The 15,019-nt window shown below is 40.9% G+C and overlaps 1 protein-coding gene across 4 annotated transcripts in view; it reads left to right on the top strand.

Annotated features, from left to right (window-relative positions):
• The first annotated feature begins 7,438 nt into the window (after positions 1–7,438).
• Positions 7,439–15,019, top strand: part of AP2B1 (adaptor related protein complex 2 subunit beta 1) — a 137,188-nt gene continuing 129,607 nt past the window's right edge. For 2 of the 4 annotated variants that reach the window (XM_008011067.3, XM_008011069.3), the window contains exons 1-2: positions 7,439–7,807; positions 14,225–14,284. In XM_008011067.3, the coding sequence (XP_008009258.1) occupies positions 14,248–14,284 (37 nt within the window). In that variant the 5' untranslated portion in view covers positions 7,439–7,807; positions 14,225–14,247. Of the gene's footprint in view, positions 7,977–14,224; positions 14,285–15,019 lie in introns of all 4 variants that reach the window. The other 2 variants (XM_073004862.1, XM_008011068.3) reach the window with 2 other exon arrangements.

Consider the following 15,019-nt stretch of genomic DNA (forward strand, 5'->3'; position numbering starts at 1 on the left):
CCCTCAAAAACAAGGTTTGGATTTAGTTACTCCAATAGGAGAGAAAATCTTGCAAATTGTCCTTAATTATAGTTATAAAAAGTGTTTTTTACTCTACCAAAATCCATCATATTGATACATGATTTTTACCTTGCAGAGTTTTAAGACTAGACATAGTTTATCGATATAAAGCACCTGGATACATATTAGGTGCTTGTTTAATAGTAACTGTTATGTGCAAGCTTTTCTTAAGTGAATAGCAAATATACAAAGTTGAGAAGTAGCATCAACTAAAGCAGGAAATTAAACATTTTTATCACTTAGGGATCTTTGGTTACAAGCAAAAGAAACAAACAGGCTAATTTAAACTAAAACGGAATTTATAGAAGTGTATAGAATACCTCACAAAAATAGGTAAAGCCAGCCCTGAAAGAATAAGAAAGTAACAATACTATTGGGACTGCCTAACAGGAATTAGAAGTACTTATCCAGGCAACATTGTTGGCAGTGAACGAGATTCCACTAATTTCTGTTTGTGTCTGTGCTCATGATACAAATTTCGACTGACCTCTCGGTTCAAGTTCCCTCTCCACCCTCTCTTTTACTCTTAGCCAGGGGAAGGCAAGATGTCTTGATTGATAGTCCCATGGAAGTACTCCAGAAGTTAACTAAATGAATGGCATAAGAAAAAGGAGACCGGGCACGATGGCTCACGCCTATAATCCCAGCACTTTGAGAGGCCGAGGCGGGTGGATCACCTGAGGTCGAATTCCTGACCAGCCTCACCAACATGGAAAAACCCCATCTCTACTAGAAATACAAAAAATTTGCCAGGCGTGGTGGCACATGCCTGTAATCCCAGCTACTCGGGAGGCTGAGGCAGGAGAATCTTGAACCCAGGAAGCGGAGGTTGTGGTGAGCCGAGATTGCGCCATTGCACTTCAGCCTGGGTGACAGAACGAGACTCTGTCTCCAAAAAAAAAAAAGAAAGAAAAGAAAAGAAAAAAGGAAAGGTAGGGCCAGGTACAGTGACTCGTACCTGTAATCCCAGCACTTTGGGAGGCTGAGACAGGTGGATCATTTGAAGTCAGGAGTTTGAGACCAGCCTAGCCAACGTGGCGAAACCATCTCTAAAAATACAAAAATTAGCTTGGAGTAGTGGTGCAGGGGTGGCGGATGCCTGTTATTCCAGCTACTCGAGGCTGAGGCAGGAGAATCGCTTGAACCCAGGAGGCGGAGGTTGCAGTGACCTGAGATCACACCACTGCACTCCAGCCTGGGGAACAGAGCAAGACTCTGTCTCAAAAAAAAAAAAAAAATTGCAAGTCGAATAAGAGGTCTGGGAGGCCCAACTCTTTTAGACTGGATGATCGGAATGTCCTGAGGACATAACAAACCTAAATTATGAGGAGCCGGCCATATGAAGAGTTGGGGAAAAGAATATTAGGCAGAAGGAACAGTATTGTGAAGACCCTAAGGTGGGAAAGAGCTTGGTGTGTTTGAGGGCTAGTATAGCTAGCGAAATGTGAAATGATGAGGAAATGAGCAGTGACTGAAAGGCATAAAATGATGTTAGAGAGGTAGACAGGTCAAACCATGCAGGGACTCACAGGCCATGGGAATGACCCTGGATTTTAGTCCAAGTGCAATGGGAAGCAAGCCAATCAAGGATTCACACACCAGAGATGAGATCAGATGTGTGTATAGTGTGTGTGTGTATATATATACATATATATATATATATATTTTTTTTTTGAAACGGAGTTTTGCTCTTGTTGCCCAGGCTGGAATGCGATGGCATGATGGCTCACTGCAGCCTCCGCCTCCCGGGTTCAAGCGATTCTCCTGCCTCAGCCTCCCAAGTAGCTGAGATTACAGGCACCTGCCACCACGCCCAGCTAATTTTTGTTTTTTTTGTTTTTATTTTTGTTTTTTTGTTGTTGTTGTTGAGACGGAGTCTCGCTCTGTCGCCCAGGCTGGAGTGCAGTGGCCGGATCTCGGCTCACTGCAAGCTCCACCTCCCAGGTTTACAATTTTTGTATTTTTAGTAGAGACGGGGTTTCATCATGTTGGTCAGGCTGGTCTCGAACTCCTGGCCTTGTGATCCACCCGCCTTGGCCTCCCAAAGTGCTGGGATTACAGATGTGAGCCACTGCGCCTGGCCAGGTTTATATTTTTTAAAGATGTCTCTGATGGTTTTGTGGGTGTGCAATATTTACATCAAGCTTGACATTTATGATATATGCACATTTTTGTTTTTGTTGTGTTTTGTTGAGATAGAGTCTCCCTTTGTAGCCGAGGCTGGAGTGCAGTAGTACAATCTCGGCTCACGCAACCTCCGCCTTGTGGGTTCAAGTGATTCTCCCACCTCACACCCCCCGAGTAGCTGGGACTACATGCATGTGCCATCAAGCCCAGCTAAACTTTGTATTTTTAGTAGAGACAGGGATTTGCCATGTTGGCCAGGCTGGTCTCAAACTCCTGGCCTCAAGTGATCCCCTTGCCTCTACCTCCCAAAGTGCTGGGATTATGGGTGTGAGCCACCGCATCAGGCTAGATATGCACGTTTTTAAATGTATGTTATACATCCAAAAAAGTTAAACAACCTGGCCACTATGTGGACAATGGTAGAGAGAAGACTTATAGGCTTCTAATAGTCCAGGCAAAAGGTGATGGTGGCTTGGATTCATGAGATTGAATAGAGGGAGTTGGATGGCTTTGAGATTTTTTTGTTACTTGTTTTTTTCTGTTTGTTTGTTTTTGTTTTTTGTTTTTGTTTTTTTTTGAGACAGAGTCTTGCTGTGTTGCCCAGGCTGGAGTGCAGTGGCGCAACCTCAGCTCACTGCAACCTCCGCCTTCTGGGTTCAAGCAATTCTGTACCTCAGCCTCCCCAATAGCTGAGATTACAGGCACCCGCCACAATGCTCAGCTAATTTTAGTAGAGATGGGGGTTTCACCATCTTGGCCAGGCAGGTTATGAACTCCTGACCTTGTGATCCATCCGCCTCGGCCTCCAAAGTGCTGGGATTACAGGCATGAGCCACAGTGCCCAGCCACGGCTTTGAGGTTTTAAAGGTAGAATTGACAACTGGAGATGGATTGGATGTGGCGGTTGAAGGAAAGGGAAATCAGGAATGACCCCTAGATTTCTGGTTTGTGCAGCTCAGTGCAATTTATTAAAATAGTCACAATTATAGGAAATAGTTCCATAGTCCATGCTATGTGCCAGCCATAGTTCTAAGTGCCTTACATGTAATTTATTTCATTGTTCAATATTATGGTTACTATCTTCCTCCATTTTATTGATGAGAAAAGCAAAGAAAGGAGCACACAGATGGAGGAAACTGGGGGAAAAATAGCTTTCAAACATGTTAGGCAATGAGAAGTTGAAAGTTTTTGAACAGCAGAGAGGTATGAATCAAAGCTGTTAAAAAGTTTTCTTTTTTCTTTTTTTTTTCCTGAGATGGAGTCTCGCTTTATCGCCCAGGCTGGAGTGTAGCGGCACAATCTCAGCTCACTGCAACCTCCTCCTCTCGGGTTCAAGCGATTCTCCTGCCTCAGCCTCCCTAGTACCTGAGACTACAGGCATGTGTCACCATGCCTGGCTCATTTTTGTATTTTTAGTAGAGTCAAGGTTTCACCATGTTGGCCAGACTGGGTTCAAAGTCCTGACCTCAGGTGATCTACCTGCCTTGGCCTCCCAAAGTGCTGTGATCACAGGCATGAGCCACCATGGCCAGCCTCTTAAAGATTTTTCTAATGACATCTTTACGAAATCTATGTCTATCTGCTAGGAATTGTACCTTGAACCAGGTTTCTCTCTCTCTCTCCCCCACCCCACCCCCCCGCTCTCTTTCTCCCCCTGTCTCCCCCTGTCTCTCTTTCTCTTTCTTTTTTTAGAGATGGTTTCACTCTGTCACCCAGGCTGGAGTGCAGTGGCATGATCATGGCTCACTACAGCCTCAAACTCTTGGGCTCAAGTGATCCTCCCACCTCAACCTCCCAAAGTGCTGGGATCATAGGTGTAAACCGCTGTGTCCAACTCTGTAACCAGGTTTTTCTAACCTCTTCCATCTCCTTATGATTTAACTTTGGTGGGCCATAAATACAGAATTACCCAGCAGTATAGTTATCGATTTGGTGATGAAATTTGGGGAATAGGTCTAGGCTAGAGATAGAGATTTTGGAGCCATATATGTAAGAAAGATAATTAAACCCATGGTATGCTAAAGTGTTAGTGTAGAGAAAATATACGAGTATAGAACTAAACTTTAAAAAATTGGCTGAGTTTGGTGGCTCACACCTATAATCCCAGCATTTGGGGAGGCCAAGGCAGGAGGATCACTTGAGCCCAGGAGTTCCAGACCAGCCTGGGCAACATGGCAGGACCTCCCCACCCCTCTACAAAAAAGAAAAAAAAAAAAATGAGCTAGGCGTAGTGACGCACGCCTGTAGTCGCAGCTACTTGGGAGGCTAGGTGGGAGGACTGCTTGAGCCTGGGAGGTCGAGGCTGCATTGAGTTGTAATGGCACCACTGCACTCCAGCTTGGGCAACAGTGCAACACCCTGCCTCAAGAAAGAAAAAATTCTTGCCACTCTTTTCCTCAGATACCATCTCTTCTTTCTTTGGTCATACTTTCTTATGAGTTATCTGCAATTCCTGTTTTTATTTCCTCACTTCTAATCCATCCTCAAACATCTGCAGTATGACTTTTGCCTTTGTATCTCTACTGATTTCTCAGCAATAACATCAGATACCTCCATGTTGCTAAATCCTGTAGACACTTTTTACCCCTTCCTTCTCCTGTCTATAGCAACTAATATTGTTGATCACTTATTTATGCATTTATTCAACATATATTAATTTGTGTGTGTGTGTGATGGGGCTAGGCCTCACATGGGTAAGAGTGAACAGATTGATATAGTCCCTACTTTCATGAAACTGCGAAAACATCCTAAAATATACTATTCTGCTTTTCCTCCTACCTCTCTGACTGCTCCTTCTCAGTTCTCTTTGCATTCTTGGGTTTATCTGTTTCTTCCCCAAGCACTCACTCTCCACATTCTTCATGAATAATGTTCATGCCCACAGATTGAATTATCATCTGTATGCTCACAGTTCACAAATTTAACTCCAGATCATTCCTTATCTTCAGACACATATAATTAAGTACCTCTTGGATAGAGATCTTCACTCTAACCTAACATATAAAATGAACTCATCACCTCCCTTTCATTCCCCAAACTTCTGCCATCTCTTATATTTTCCTATTTTCAGTGATGAGTACCACCATTCATCCCTTGCCCAAACCTAAAACATAAGCCTTATCAGTCCTAGTGTCAGACTTCCTGGGTTCAAATCTTAATTCTACCTTGTGTGTGTGTGTGACAGGGTCTCGCTCTGTCATCCAGGCTGGAGTGCAGCGGTACGATCTCAGCTCACTGCAAGCTTCGTCTGCCAGGTTCACGCCATTCTCCTGCCTCAGCCTCCCCAGTAGCTGGGACTACAGTTGCCTGCCACCACACCTGGCTAATTTTTTTGTATTTTTAGTAGAGACAGGGTTTCACCGTGTTAGCCAGCATGGTCTCGATCTCCTGACCTCGTGATCCGCCCGCCTTGGCCTCCCAAAGTGTTGGAATTACAGGCGTGAGCCACCATGCCCGGCCATCTTAATTCTACCTTTTAACTTCTCTGTATCTCTTAAAATAGAGGAAGTAATAGTACCTGCCTGGTTATCAGGTAGATGGTGAGGATGTAAAAATGTACTTAGCAGAGTAACTGACGTAAAATCATACTCAATAAATATCAACAGTTATTTGTTTAAACCACCATCATCATGTAGCTGGATCATTTCAACAGTTTCTTGAGTGATCTCCCATTAGATTATGAGCCCGTGATGGTCCCAAAAGGTGAAAAGAAGGGAGATTGGTCAATACTTTCACCTAAAAGTGGAAGAGAATGAGGTTGGAAAAGCTTTCGGATTGATGCTGTATTTTGAAAATAGCATTGGTTCATTTTTCCTTAAAATATATGTATTTTTCAGAGAAAGGATTGGAAAATAAAACAAATATAAAGAAGATAACATTTGTAATCAGCACCCAGCGAGAACCACTAATAGGTATATATACGCCTCTGGATTTAGAGTTTTGTATCTTTCTTTTATTCTTATCATTTCAAAGCATTTTTCTGTATCATATTTTTCAACAATATGATTTAAAAGGCACATCCCAATCATATAAATAAATACATGTTCATTGTATTTGAAAAGTACAGAAAAATATTAGGAAGAAAAGTAAAACTCTCACTATTCCGCAATAACCACTTTTAACATTGTGCTGAATATCCAAGCTTTTTTTTTTTTTTTTGAGACGAGTCTGGTTTTGTTACCCAGGCTGGAGTGCAGTGGCGAGATCTTGGCTCACTGCAACCTCCACCTCCTGGGATCACATCATTCTCCTGCTTCAGCCTCCTGAGTAGCCGGGATTATAGGCATGTGCCACCACACCAGCTAATTTTTGTTTTTTCAGTAGAGACGGGGTTTCACCACATTGGCCAGGCTGGTCTCAAACTCTTGACCTCAGGTGATCTGCCCACCTCAGTCTCCTAAAGGGCTGGGATTACAGGTGTGAGCCACCACGACTGGCGTATCCTAGCCTTTTTTTTTCTATACATATATAGTCATACCATATACTATATTGTTTTGTATCCTTTTTTTACTTAACACTTTATGAATTTTCTGTCATAAATATTCTGTAACATTATGCAGCTATCTGATTTACTGTGTTTACATTATCTCTCTTTATACCTGGCTTTCCAATTTCCCCTATTCCTCTATTTTATTAACAGAGGAAATAATAATACATGAGTATGTTATACAAAGTTTTAATGTACTTCTGATCACTTTTTTAAGAATGAAGTTTTAAAATACTTAAACACTTTTTGACTCACAGAGTTCATGGGCAAAATGTGAGAAAAATAAATCATCACTTTGCTCTCCATCCTTCCTTACACCCTGAAATTAACCTTAGGGACAGCTAGTTCATTTAACTCATCAATCTTGTTCTCCAGTTCCAGGTCCTGGAATCTAGGTCTTAGTTTCCGAAAGAAACTTACTTTTGTGTAAGCACACCTATTATATACTAGGCACTTGACCTAATTTATCTGGTTTACGCTTCACATGCCCGAGAGAGATACTATCATTGTCTTCATTTCACAGATAAGAAGATTGAGGAGACATTAACTTTCCTAGTCACATTCAGGGTAGGGATTCAAACTCACATCCAATGCCTCCTCAACCTCTTTTACCTGCACCACTATCCTCTAGCCCCACTGCCCGTATATAGGCCTGGGTTGTATCACCATTGTCCGCTCTTGAGCCTGGCAGGAAAATGAGCTGAGGGGTTTTGTTTTTCACGAAGGAACAGGATATTTCATCATCTCTATGTTTACGTTTTTCAGAGAATTTCTGTGCGAGGTAACAAATCCATTGTCAGCTTTTTAAATATATTCCTTTGGAGTAGCCACTTAACATCCTCTGAGGCCCAGATGGGCCAGCTTTGCTGGGACCAAGGGAAATGTTTGGGTCTGGAAGGCGACTGAGATCACCGCCTTGCTAGGTCTCCCGCGCACCCCGATGACGTCACGCGGCGAGGTTCTCTGACGTCAGAGTTTCCTGCCCACCATCTTTGTCCCTGGCAAAGTGGGTTTTGCGCAGTGGCTTAGACCTAGAAAAGAATCGTGACGGGCAGGAAACCATTACACCACCACCCGGGCTGTGCTCTCCGGCTGCCGCCGCCACCCCCGCCCTCGACTTCGCCTCCGCCTCCGGTGAGTTCAGGGAGGCTGCCTTTGGGGTGTGTCCCTAATTGACGGGGTGGGGGATGAAAAGAAGGGGAACCCCAGGCTGGGTCGAGGACCGGCGGAAGCGGGGAAATCCTAAGAGCGTGACCGTTGATGATACAGGGAACCGTCGGGTGTGACCACTGAGAGGAAAAAGGTTAGAGAAAGGGTCTCCACCATGATGACTGTGGTGCGGTGAGGGAATCCTCGGGTGTGGCAGCAAGTAGTTGGGGGCATGAGGGTAAGATGTGTTTCGGAATTGGGGGTTTAGGAGGACCAGAGGCCAGGGGTGTGGCTGATAGAGCCTGGAGGCCGTGGGGGGAACCGTCTTTCTTCCCCGCTCGGCGTCGTTACTAAGAGTCACTAAGAGTCTGAGACGTGTCCAGCAAAAGCGAAAGGGAAAAACCTCAAAGGTTTGCTCATTGATGGGCGAACGTCGTCTGTCCGGTAACTTGAGGGTAAGAGACAACCTCTTCCCTGCTCCGTAATGGAGGAGCATATCGCTAGAATCTTGACCACCTGGGGAAAGAAGAGGCATTCCTGACTCTTGGAGGAAGAGTAACCTCCAGAATTGACCCGATGTAACAGATGGGGAAGCAAATGGGGGTAAATCTTAACCCAGCTTTTTTTTTTTTTTCTTTTTCTGGGCTCTGCGGGAATGGTCTGGTTTGGGAAAGGCTGTAGATTAAGCTGAAAGTAAAGAAACTGGAACTTACTGTTATTTCCTTATCATTTGAATCCAAATAATTTGTTCATGCTGCTTATTTTCAAGAGCAGTCTTCTGTTGGAGGGGTGGGGTGGGGGGACAGGCTTTTGTTGAACTCACGCGGATGCTTCATTAAACGTTTGACTTTTATTTTATTTTATTTTTGTATTTTTAGTGACAGGGTCTTACTGTGTTGCCCAGTCTAGTCTAGAACTCCTGGGCTCAAGCGATCCTCCCTATTCGGCCTCCCAAAGTGCTGTGATTACAGGCGTGAGCCAGAGAACCCAGCCAAACTTGACTTTTGAAAAGAAAAAATGTTTTGAAAACTGCCAAAGACTTTTCGTGACCATTGTGGTTTAAAAGAAAATGCATTAAACTTACAAAGGCAGAATGACTAAGAAAGAAGGTGGTCTCAATGAGAATCTATTTAAATTATTAATTACCTTCCTTGTATACTTGAATTGCTTAGCCTCAGGGTACACTTACAAAGTAATAATAGAAAGTAGCAGATGAAGGAGGTGCAGCTCTATAAGAAAACGTGTAACACATTCCAGTGATGACTAAGCGTGCTGGTAAGGTGAGAACTGTTTGCAGGTATCTTAACCGTTGAAACTTTCAAGGAAGCAGAAAGGGTGATGTATAATGCAAGCATCCTCACTAAAAGCTGGGTGGTAAAATGAATATAAATCTAATATTCTGACTGTATATGAAGAAACTGAAGGAAGTCCAGTTCTTTCATTCTTTCCGTCCTTAAAAGATCCATATTTTGAAGTACTGGCACAGGTTTGAACCAAGCTGAGCAAGGAATATATTAAATAGGGCACCTTCTCCTTTCTCTTGTCCTTTCTTTCCTTCCAGGCTTCAGTTTTCCAGAGTTTAATGTTATTTTGGTTAAGAATTAGATGTAAAACTTTTGAACTCCTTTGCTTCTATATAATATTAAGAAGCTACTTTGTAGTCTGTTTAAGTAGAAATCACAGGTGATTTTAGCTTTTGTGTCATAATTTCTTATGAGAAAAATAATACCTGATGATGCTATTGTCTTTGCATTATTACTGAATATTTGATTAGAAATGAATTTGGCACCTCTCACCCTTACAATAAAAGATTACTGGAATGACATTTCTGCTTATAATTTGGTTAACTTTGTTCTGTTTTTTACTGTGAGCACTGAGCTTTGTGAAGTCCAACTTTGTGAAAAGAAGGGTTTAGGGACTTTACGAACTAATTTAGCTTCCCAGAGAGCCATTTGAATTAAGATCCTATTAATTTTTTTTGACCTTATTACCCAAGGTATTAATCTTATTTTGCTGCTCAATTTCTCTTTTAGGGAACTGGAGGGAGGTATAGGAGAGGAGGGACTTTGACAACCTATATTTCGTAGAAACTAGGTTATGTTAAATCTGGATATGTAATCCTGTGCAGGGAGGCCTACTCCGAAATGCAGTGACATCATACTCTGGTCAGGGCAAGTAAGAGTGATTATGTGCTTTGACTCTGGCAGCTTTGTTGTTTAACAATGGCCTTAGGCCATATCATAAATCCTCAGAACAGCCGTGACTTGTCTGGTTTGATCTGGTAGAAAGGTAGTGTGAGTTCAAATTCCGTCATGGCTTTGCTTATTTCTCTGGCTCTTCTGAAGGAACATTTTCTCCCACAAAGGAGCAGCTTGATTTTTGAGACACTTCAGCAAATATTTGAGTTTTTTTGTTTTTTCTTTTCTTGAGCTCTATTTTGTGTACTTTTTCTGTTACTCCTAATGAAGATGTCGGTTTTTGCCATCCTGTATTTTGGAGACTCTGGTTATGTCCATATCTAGCATGTGATTAAATGTGTCTCTCATTGTATGAGCTAAGAACTCACTATATTAGAGATACACTTAATCATATATATGTGATTTTTTCTTTGAGGTGAAATTCACGTACCATAAAATGAACCAGCTTAAGGCATACAGTTCAGTGGAATTTAGTACACTGACAGTGTTGTGCAACAATCACGTCTTCTATTTGTTTTTATTTAGACTATTTTCATTTTTCTTGGAGTTTCTTTTGGCTTAAGGCAAGAACCAGCTTGGCACCATGTTTCTCTGCCAATATGGATAGGGAATATTTTGTTACTATTGTTTACAATAGTGTTGGTTACTACAGTGATATCCCTTCTCTTTAGAGCAGCAGGGACTCTTAATTTAGAATCTATGTTATGGGCTTCTAAAGATACTTGACCCTCCTCTCTTCCCTGAAATTTTGTGGGTGGGTGCATTATTTTCTAGTTAAGATGAAAACACTTAATGCTCACAGTGAACAGGACAGTAATATATTCCTTGACATTGAAATTGTTACGGGAGATAATGAAATATGTGAGCTGTTAAAGGCATGACTTAAGACTTAGGTTAATTTATTGTTTAATAGAATGTAGTGAAAATTCCCGTAAAGAATTTACTTATGTCTGTAATCCGAGCACTTTGGGAGGCCGAGGTTGATGGATCACTTGATGTCAGGAGTTCCAGATGAGCCTGGCTAACAAGGAAAACCCCATCTCTACTAAAATACAAAAATTAGCCGAGCATGGTAGTGGGTGCCTGTGGTCCCCGCTACTCTGAAGGCTGAGGCAGGAGAATCGCTTGAACCTGGGAGGCAGAGGTTGCAGTGAGCCCAGATCGAACCACTTCACTGGAGGCTGAGATCGAACCACTGCACTGGAGCCTGGGCCACAGTGAGACTTTGTCTCACAAAAAAAAAAAAAAAAAAAGATTTTAATGGGTTGGGCACGGTGATCCCAACATATAGTCTCAGCTACTCAGGAGGCTGAGGCGGGAGGATCACTTGAGCCCAGAAGGTGGATGTTGCAGTGAGTCCCAGCTGGGACTACAGGCATGTGCCACCATGCCCGGCTAATTTTTGTATTTTTATTAGAGATGGGGTTTCACCATGTTCCCCAGGCTGGTCTCGAACTCCTGAGCTCAAACTATCTGCACACCTCGTCCTCCCAAAGTTTTGGGATTACAGGCATGAGCCATCGCGCCTGGCCAAAAAAAATTTAATGCGTGTGTGTATAAGACCCTTTTCAAAGAAATTGGGTGACGAATTCTAAGGAGGTTTTGTTTTAAAATCTTAAACAAGTTTTAAAGGACATAGCATAGCATAGTAAACATCCTAGACAGATTGTAATGGATTTGAGCTATAGTCCTTCTTTGAGGCTCAAGTAATCATTTCTGTTTATTGGTTTTTCTGTTTGTATATATAAATTCATAGATAACTTCAGATTTATTCCAGGTCTTTTATGTGAAGAATTCCTTTCTTCATTTGCCCACTTCACATTTAGTTTACATTATGAATGGCTTAAATGATTATAACATTCTTTGAATTTTTGCTAGAAAGGCATTGTAAAAACATTGCATAAGGCAAGCCTCAGTATAATTTTTAATTATAACAAGTATTAAAGGAGAAATTTCTATATTCTGTAATGATATTTGTGAGTCCTAACTCACTTCTTTTAACAAGATCATTCTGTGAATTTCTGGTACAATCTAAAGAGCTATTGGGATCAAGACTATGAATAGTAATTAGCTGGTTGGAAAGATAGCAGATGAGTCTGATTTCCATTAAACTGTACAAGTAGCACATTTTTGAGATCAGATTTGAACCAGAAGTTTTTCATTATTTTATGTTTATCTGGCTCTTTTTTCTTTCCTTTAATTACATTGATTTGTTTGCTGCTTAGGTCTTTTCTCCTAGATACATGTTTACTATTGTTTGCCAAATATATTATATCATATTGACCTGATAACAATGAGCAGGTGCCAGGATGTCTTGTCCTGAAGTTGGTAATAAGTATTATTAGTGATGGTGATAAGGAAAAAGATACTCATTGTTGAGTATAGAAGGAATATTATTAAAAATATATATATATTTATATATTTTTTCCCCTTGAGACAGGGTCTCACTCTGTCATGGAGGCTGGAGTGCAGTGGTGAGATCATAGCTCCCCGTAGCCTTGACCTCCTAGGCTCAAGTGATCCACCCGCCTCAGCCTCCCAAGTAGCTGGGACTAACAGGTACATGCCACCATGCCTGACTAATTCTTGTATTTTTAGTAGAGATGGGGTTTTATCATGTTGCCCAGCTTGGTTGCAAACTCGTACGCCCAAGCAATTCACCTATCTTGGCTTCCCAAAGTGTTGGGATTATAGCATGAGCCACTGCACCTGGCCTAAATTTCTATTTGTTTATTTATTTGAGATGGAGTTTTGCTCTGTTGCCCAGGCTGGAGTGCAGTGGCATGATCTCGGCTCACTGCAACCTCCGTCTCCCAGGTCCAAGCGATTCTCCTGTCTCAGCCTCCCAAGTAGCTGGGATTACAGGTGTGTGCCACCACACCCGACTAATTTTTATATTTTTAGCAGAGACAGGGTTTCACCATGTTGGCCAGGCTGGTCTTGAACTCCTGACCTCAAGTGATCGGCCTCCCAAAGTGCTGGGATTACAGGCCTGAGCTATTGTGCCCAGCCCCAAATTTTAATATATTTAAAGAAGTCAGGTACATTGGACAAAGTCTTATAGTTTCTCAAATCAGAAAACGTGGTCTTATTATTTAGTAAAAATGTGACCAGACTGTGCCGTTTTTGTTAGTTGGGGCCATTTGTCATCTGGATTATTTCTTCTGGAAATTGGGATGGAAGAGTTAAGGCTGAGATTGAGATCCACGTTCTTTTGTTTCAACACCAGTTTGAGTCTCGTGTCTAAACAGATATCTCAGTCTTTTGCCTTGTTTGTAACTATAAACTGGCATTATTTGAGAATACTCTTGGACTAAATCTAGATTGTTGGAAGTAAGAAAGACACATTTTTTTGTTTAAATCCAAAAATATAGTTAGGTACAATGAATAAGATCTAGTATTTGATAGCAGATAAGGGTGACTACAGTTAACAATAATTTACTGTACATTTAAAAATAACTAAGAGGGTATACTTGAATTGTTTATAATACAAAGAAAGGATAAATGCTTGAGGTATTGGATACCCTATTTACCCTAATGTAATTATTATGCATTGTCTGTCTGTTACCAAAATATCTCATGTACCCCACAAATATATGCACCTACTACATACCTACAAAACTAAAACTTAAAAAAAAAATTCCATGTGTAGGTCCTGGTTGCCTCTCTAGATGTTTGTTGTGAAAGAATATTGTCCTACTAATTTTGAATTTTTTTTTTCGGAAAGAGATTCTTTTTATTGAAAATTTCATGTAGTAGGTCGGCAAAATTGTTTTTTCTTTTGACCTTACACTGCTTCAGAATATATGCTTTGGAGTGAGTCCAGCTTGAGGCAAGGAATTTACCAGATTTTCCTGAATGGAAAGTAATTGCAGATATATTTATAAAAAGGTCCAGCTTTAGCTCTTGAAAGCTTTGAGGATTTACTGTGGATAAAATCACAAAGCCATGATAGGTTCATAATTTTACCCGATTACATTTGGCCTTTAGATTTTTGCCCCTATTAGCAACTTGAGGAGTTACATTCTTAGTTTTCTCTGCATCCCTTGAACCATCAACGGTGGTGATAAAGGAACATGATACTCATTTTTAGAAATTCTTAAATATAAGTGTTCCTAAAATTAATTGGATGTTTGTAAAATTAATTGGATGTCTTGTTGGATATCTGTAACCTGAATGAAGGAATTCTTTTCTCTTGCTATAGGTCCACATTAAAGATCCAAAGTCATGACTGACTCCAAGTATTTCACAACCAATAAAAAAGGTAAGTATGAGAATACAATCAAATCTTTGAAAATTTTCAAAAGTTGTAGTGTAAGACTGCCCCAAGCAGAATGTTCCTGACCTCTTCCTTCAGACATACTACACGTTGACAATCTCATTGGACATCTACTACTTCTACAGATGAATGTATTCAAGCAAGTTATTAAAGAGTAGGTTTTAAAAGATAGGGCTGTGATGCACATTATTTTGACTTGAAGGTTCTGTTTAGTGAAAGAGACTCCTCTTTTCTGTTTGAGATCAATACTGATCCATTGAAGATTGGTTAAGTGTGAGGAGGACAAAAGAAGCAGCATACTTTTTCTCTTTTATTAAATAATTTTTACTTGGAAATAAACATTTTATAACAAAGAATACAATTAAAGCAATACAGACATGTATGTAAAAGGTAAAAATGAAAGTTCTCCCTTCTTGTTCCCGTTCCCAAGGGAACTTGGTATATATCCTCGTCTTTTTCCATGCATGCAAGTGTATATATTAATACATATGATTTAAAAAAATTTTATCTTTAATGAAAAAGCAATCTTGCAAAACAATAAATAGAAATGGGTTATTTTCATATCCGTCCATATACATCTACCTTGTTCTTCATCTAGATATGTATTTAAAACAGGAAATCTCTAGAGCCATCTATGATTTTTAGGTCATAGACTGAATTACTTGAGGGGCTTTGAACTTACTAGTCTCATCATCTTTGTTATCAGTAATATAATGCTTG

This window comes from Chlorocebus sabaeus, chromosome 16 (assembly GCF_047675955.1).
Source record: "Chlorocebus sabaeus isolate Y175 chromosome 16, mChlSab1.0.hap1, whole genome shotgun sequence".
NCBI classification, from domain to species: Eukaryota; Metazoa; Chordata; class Mammalia; order Primates; family Cercopithecidae; genus Chlorocebus; species Chlorocebus sabaeus.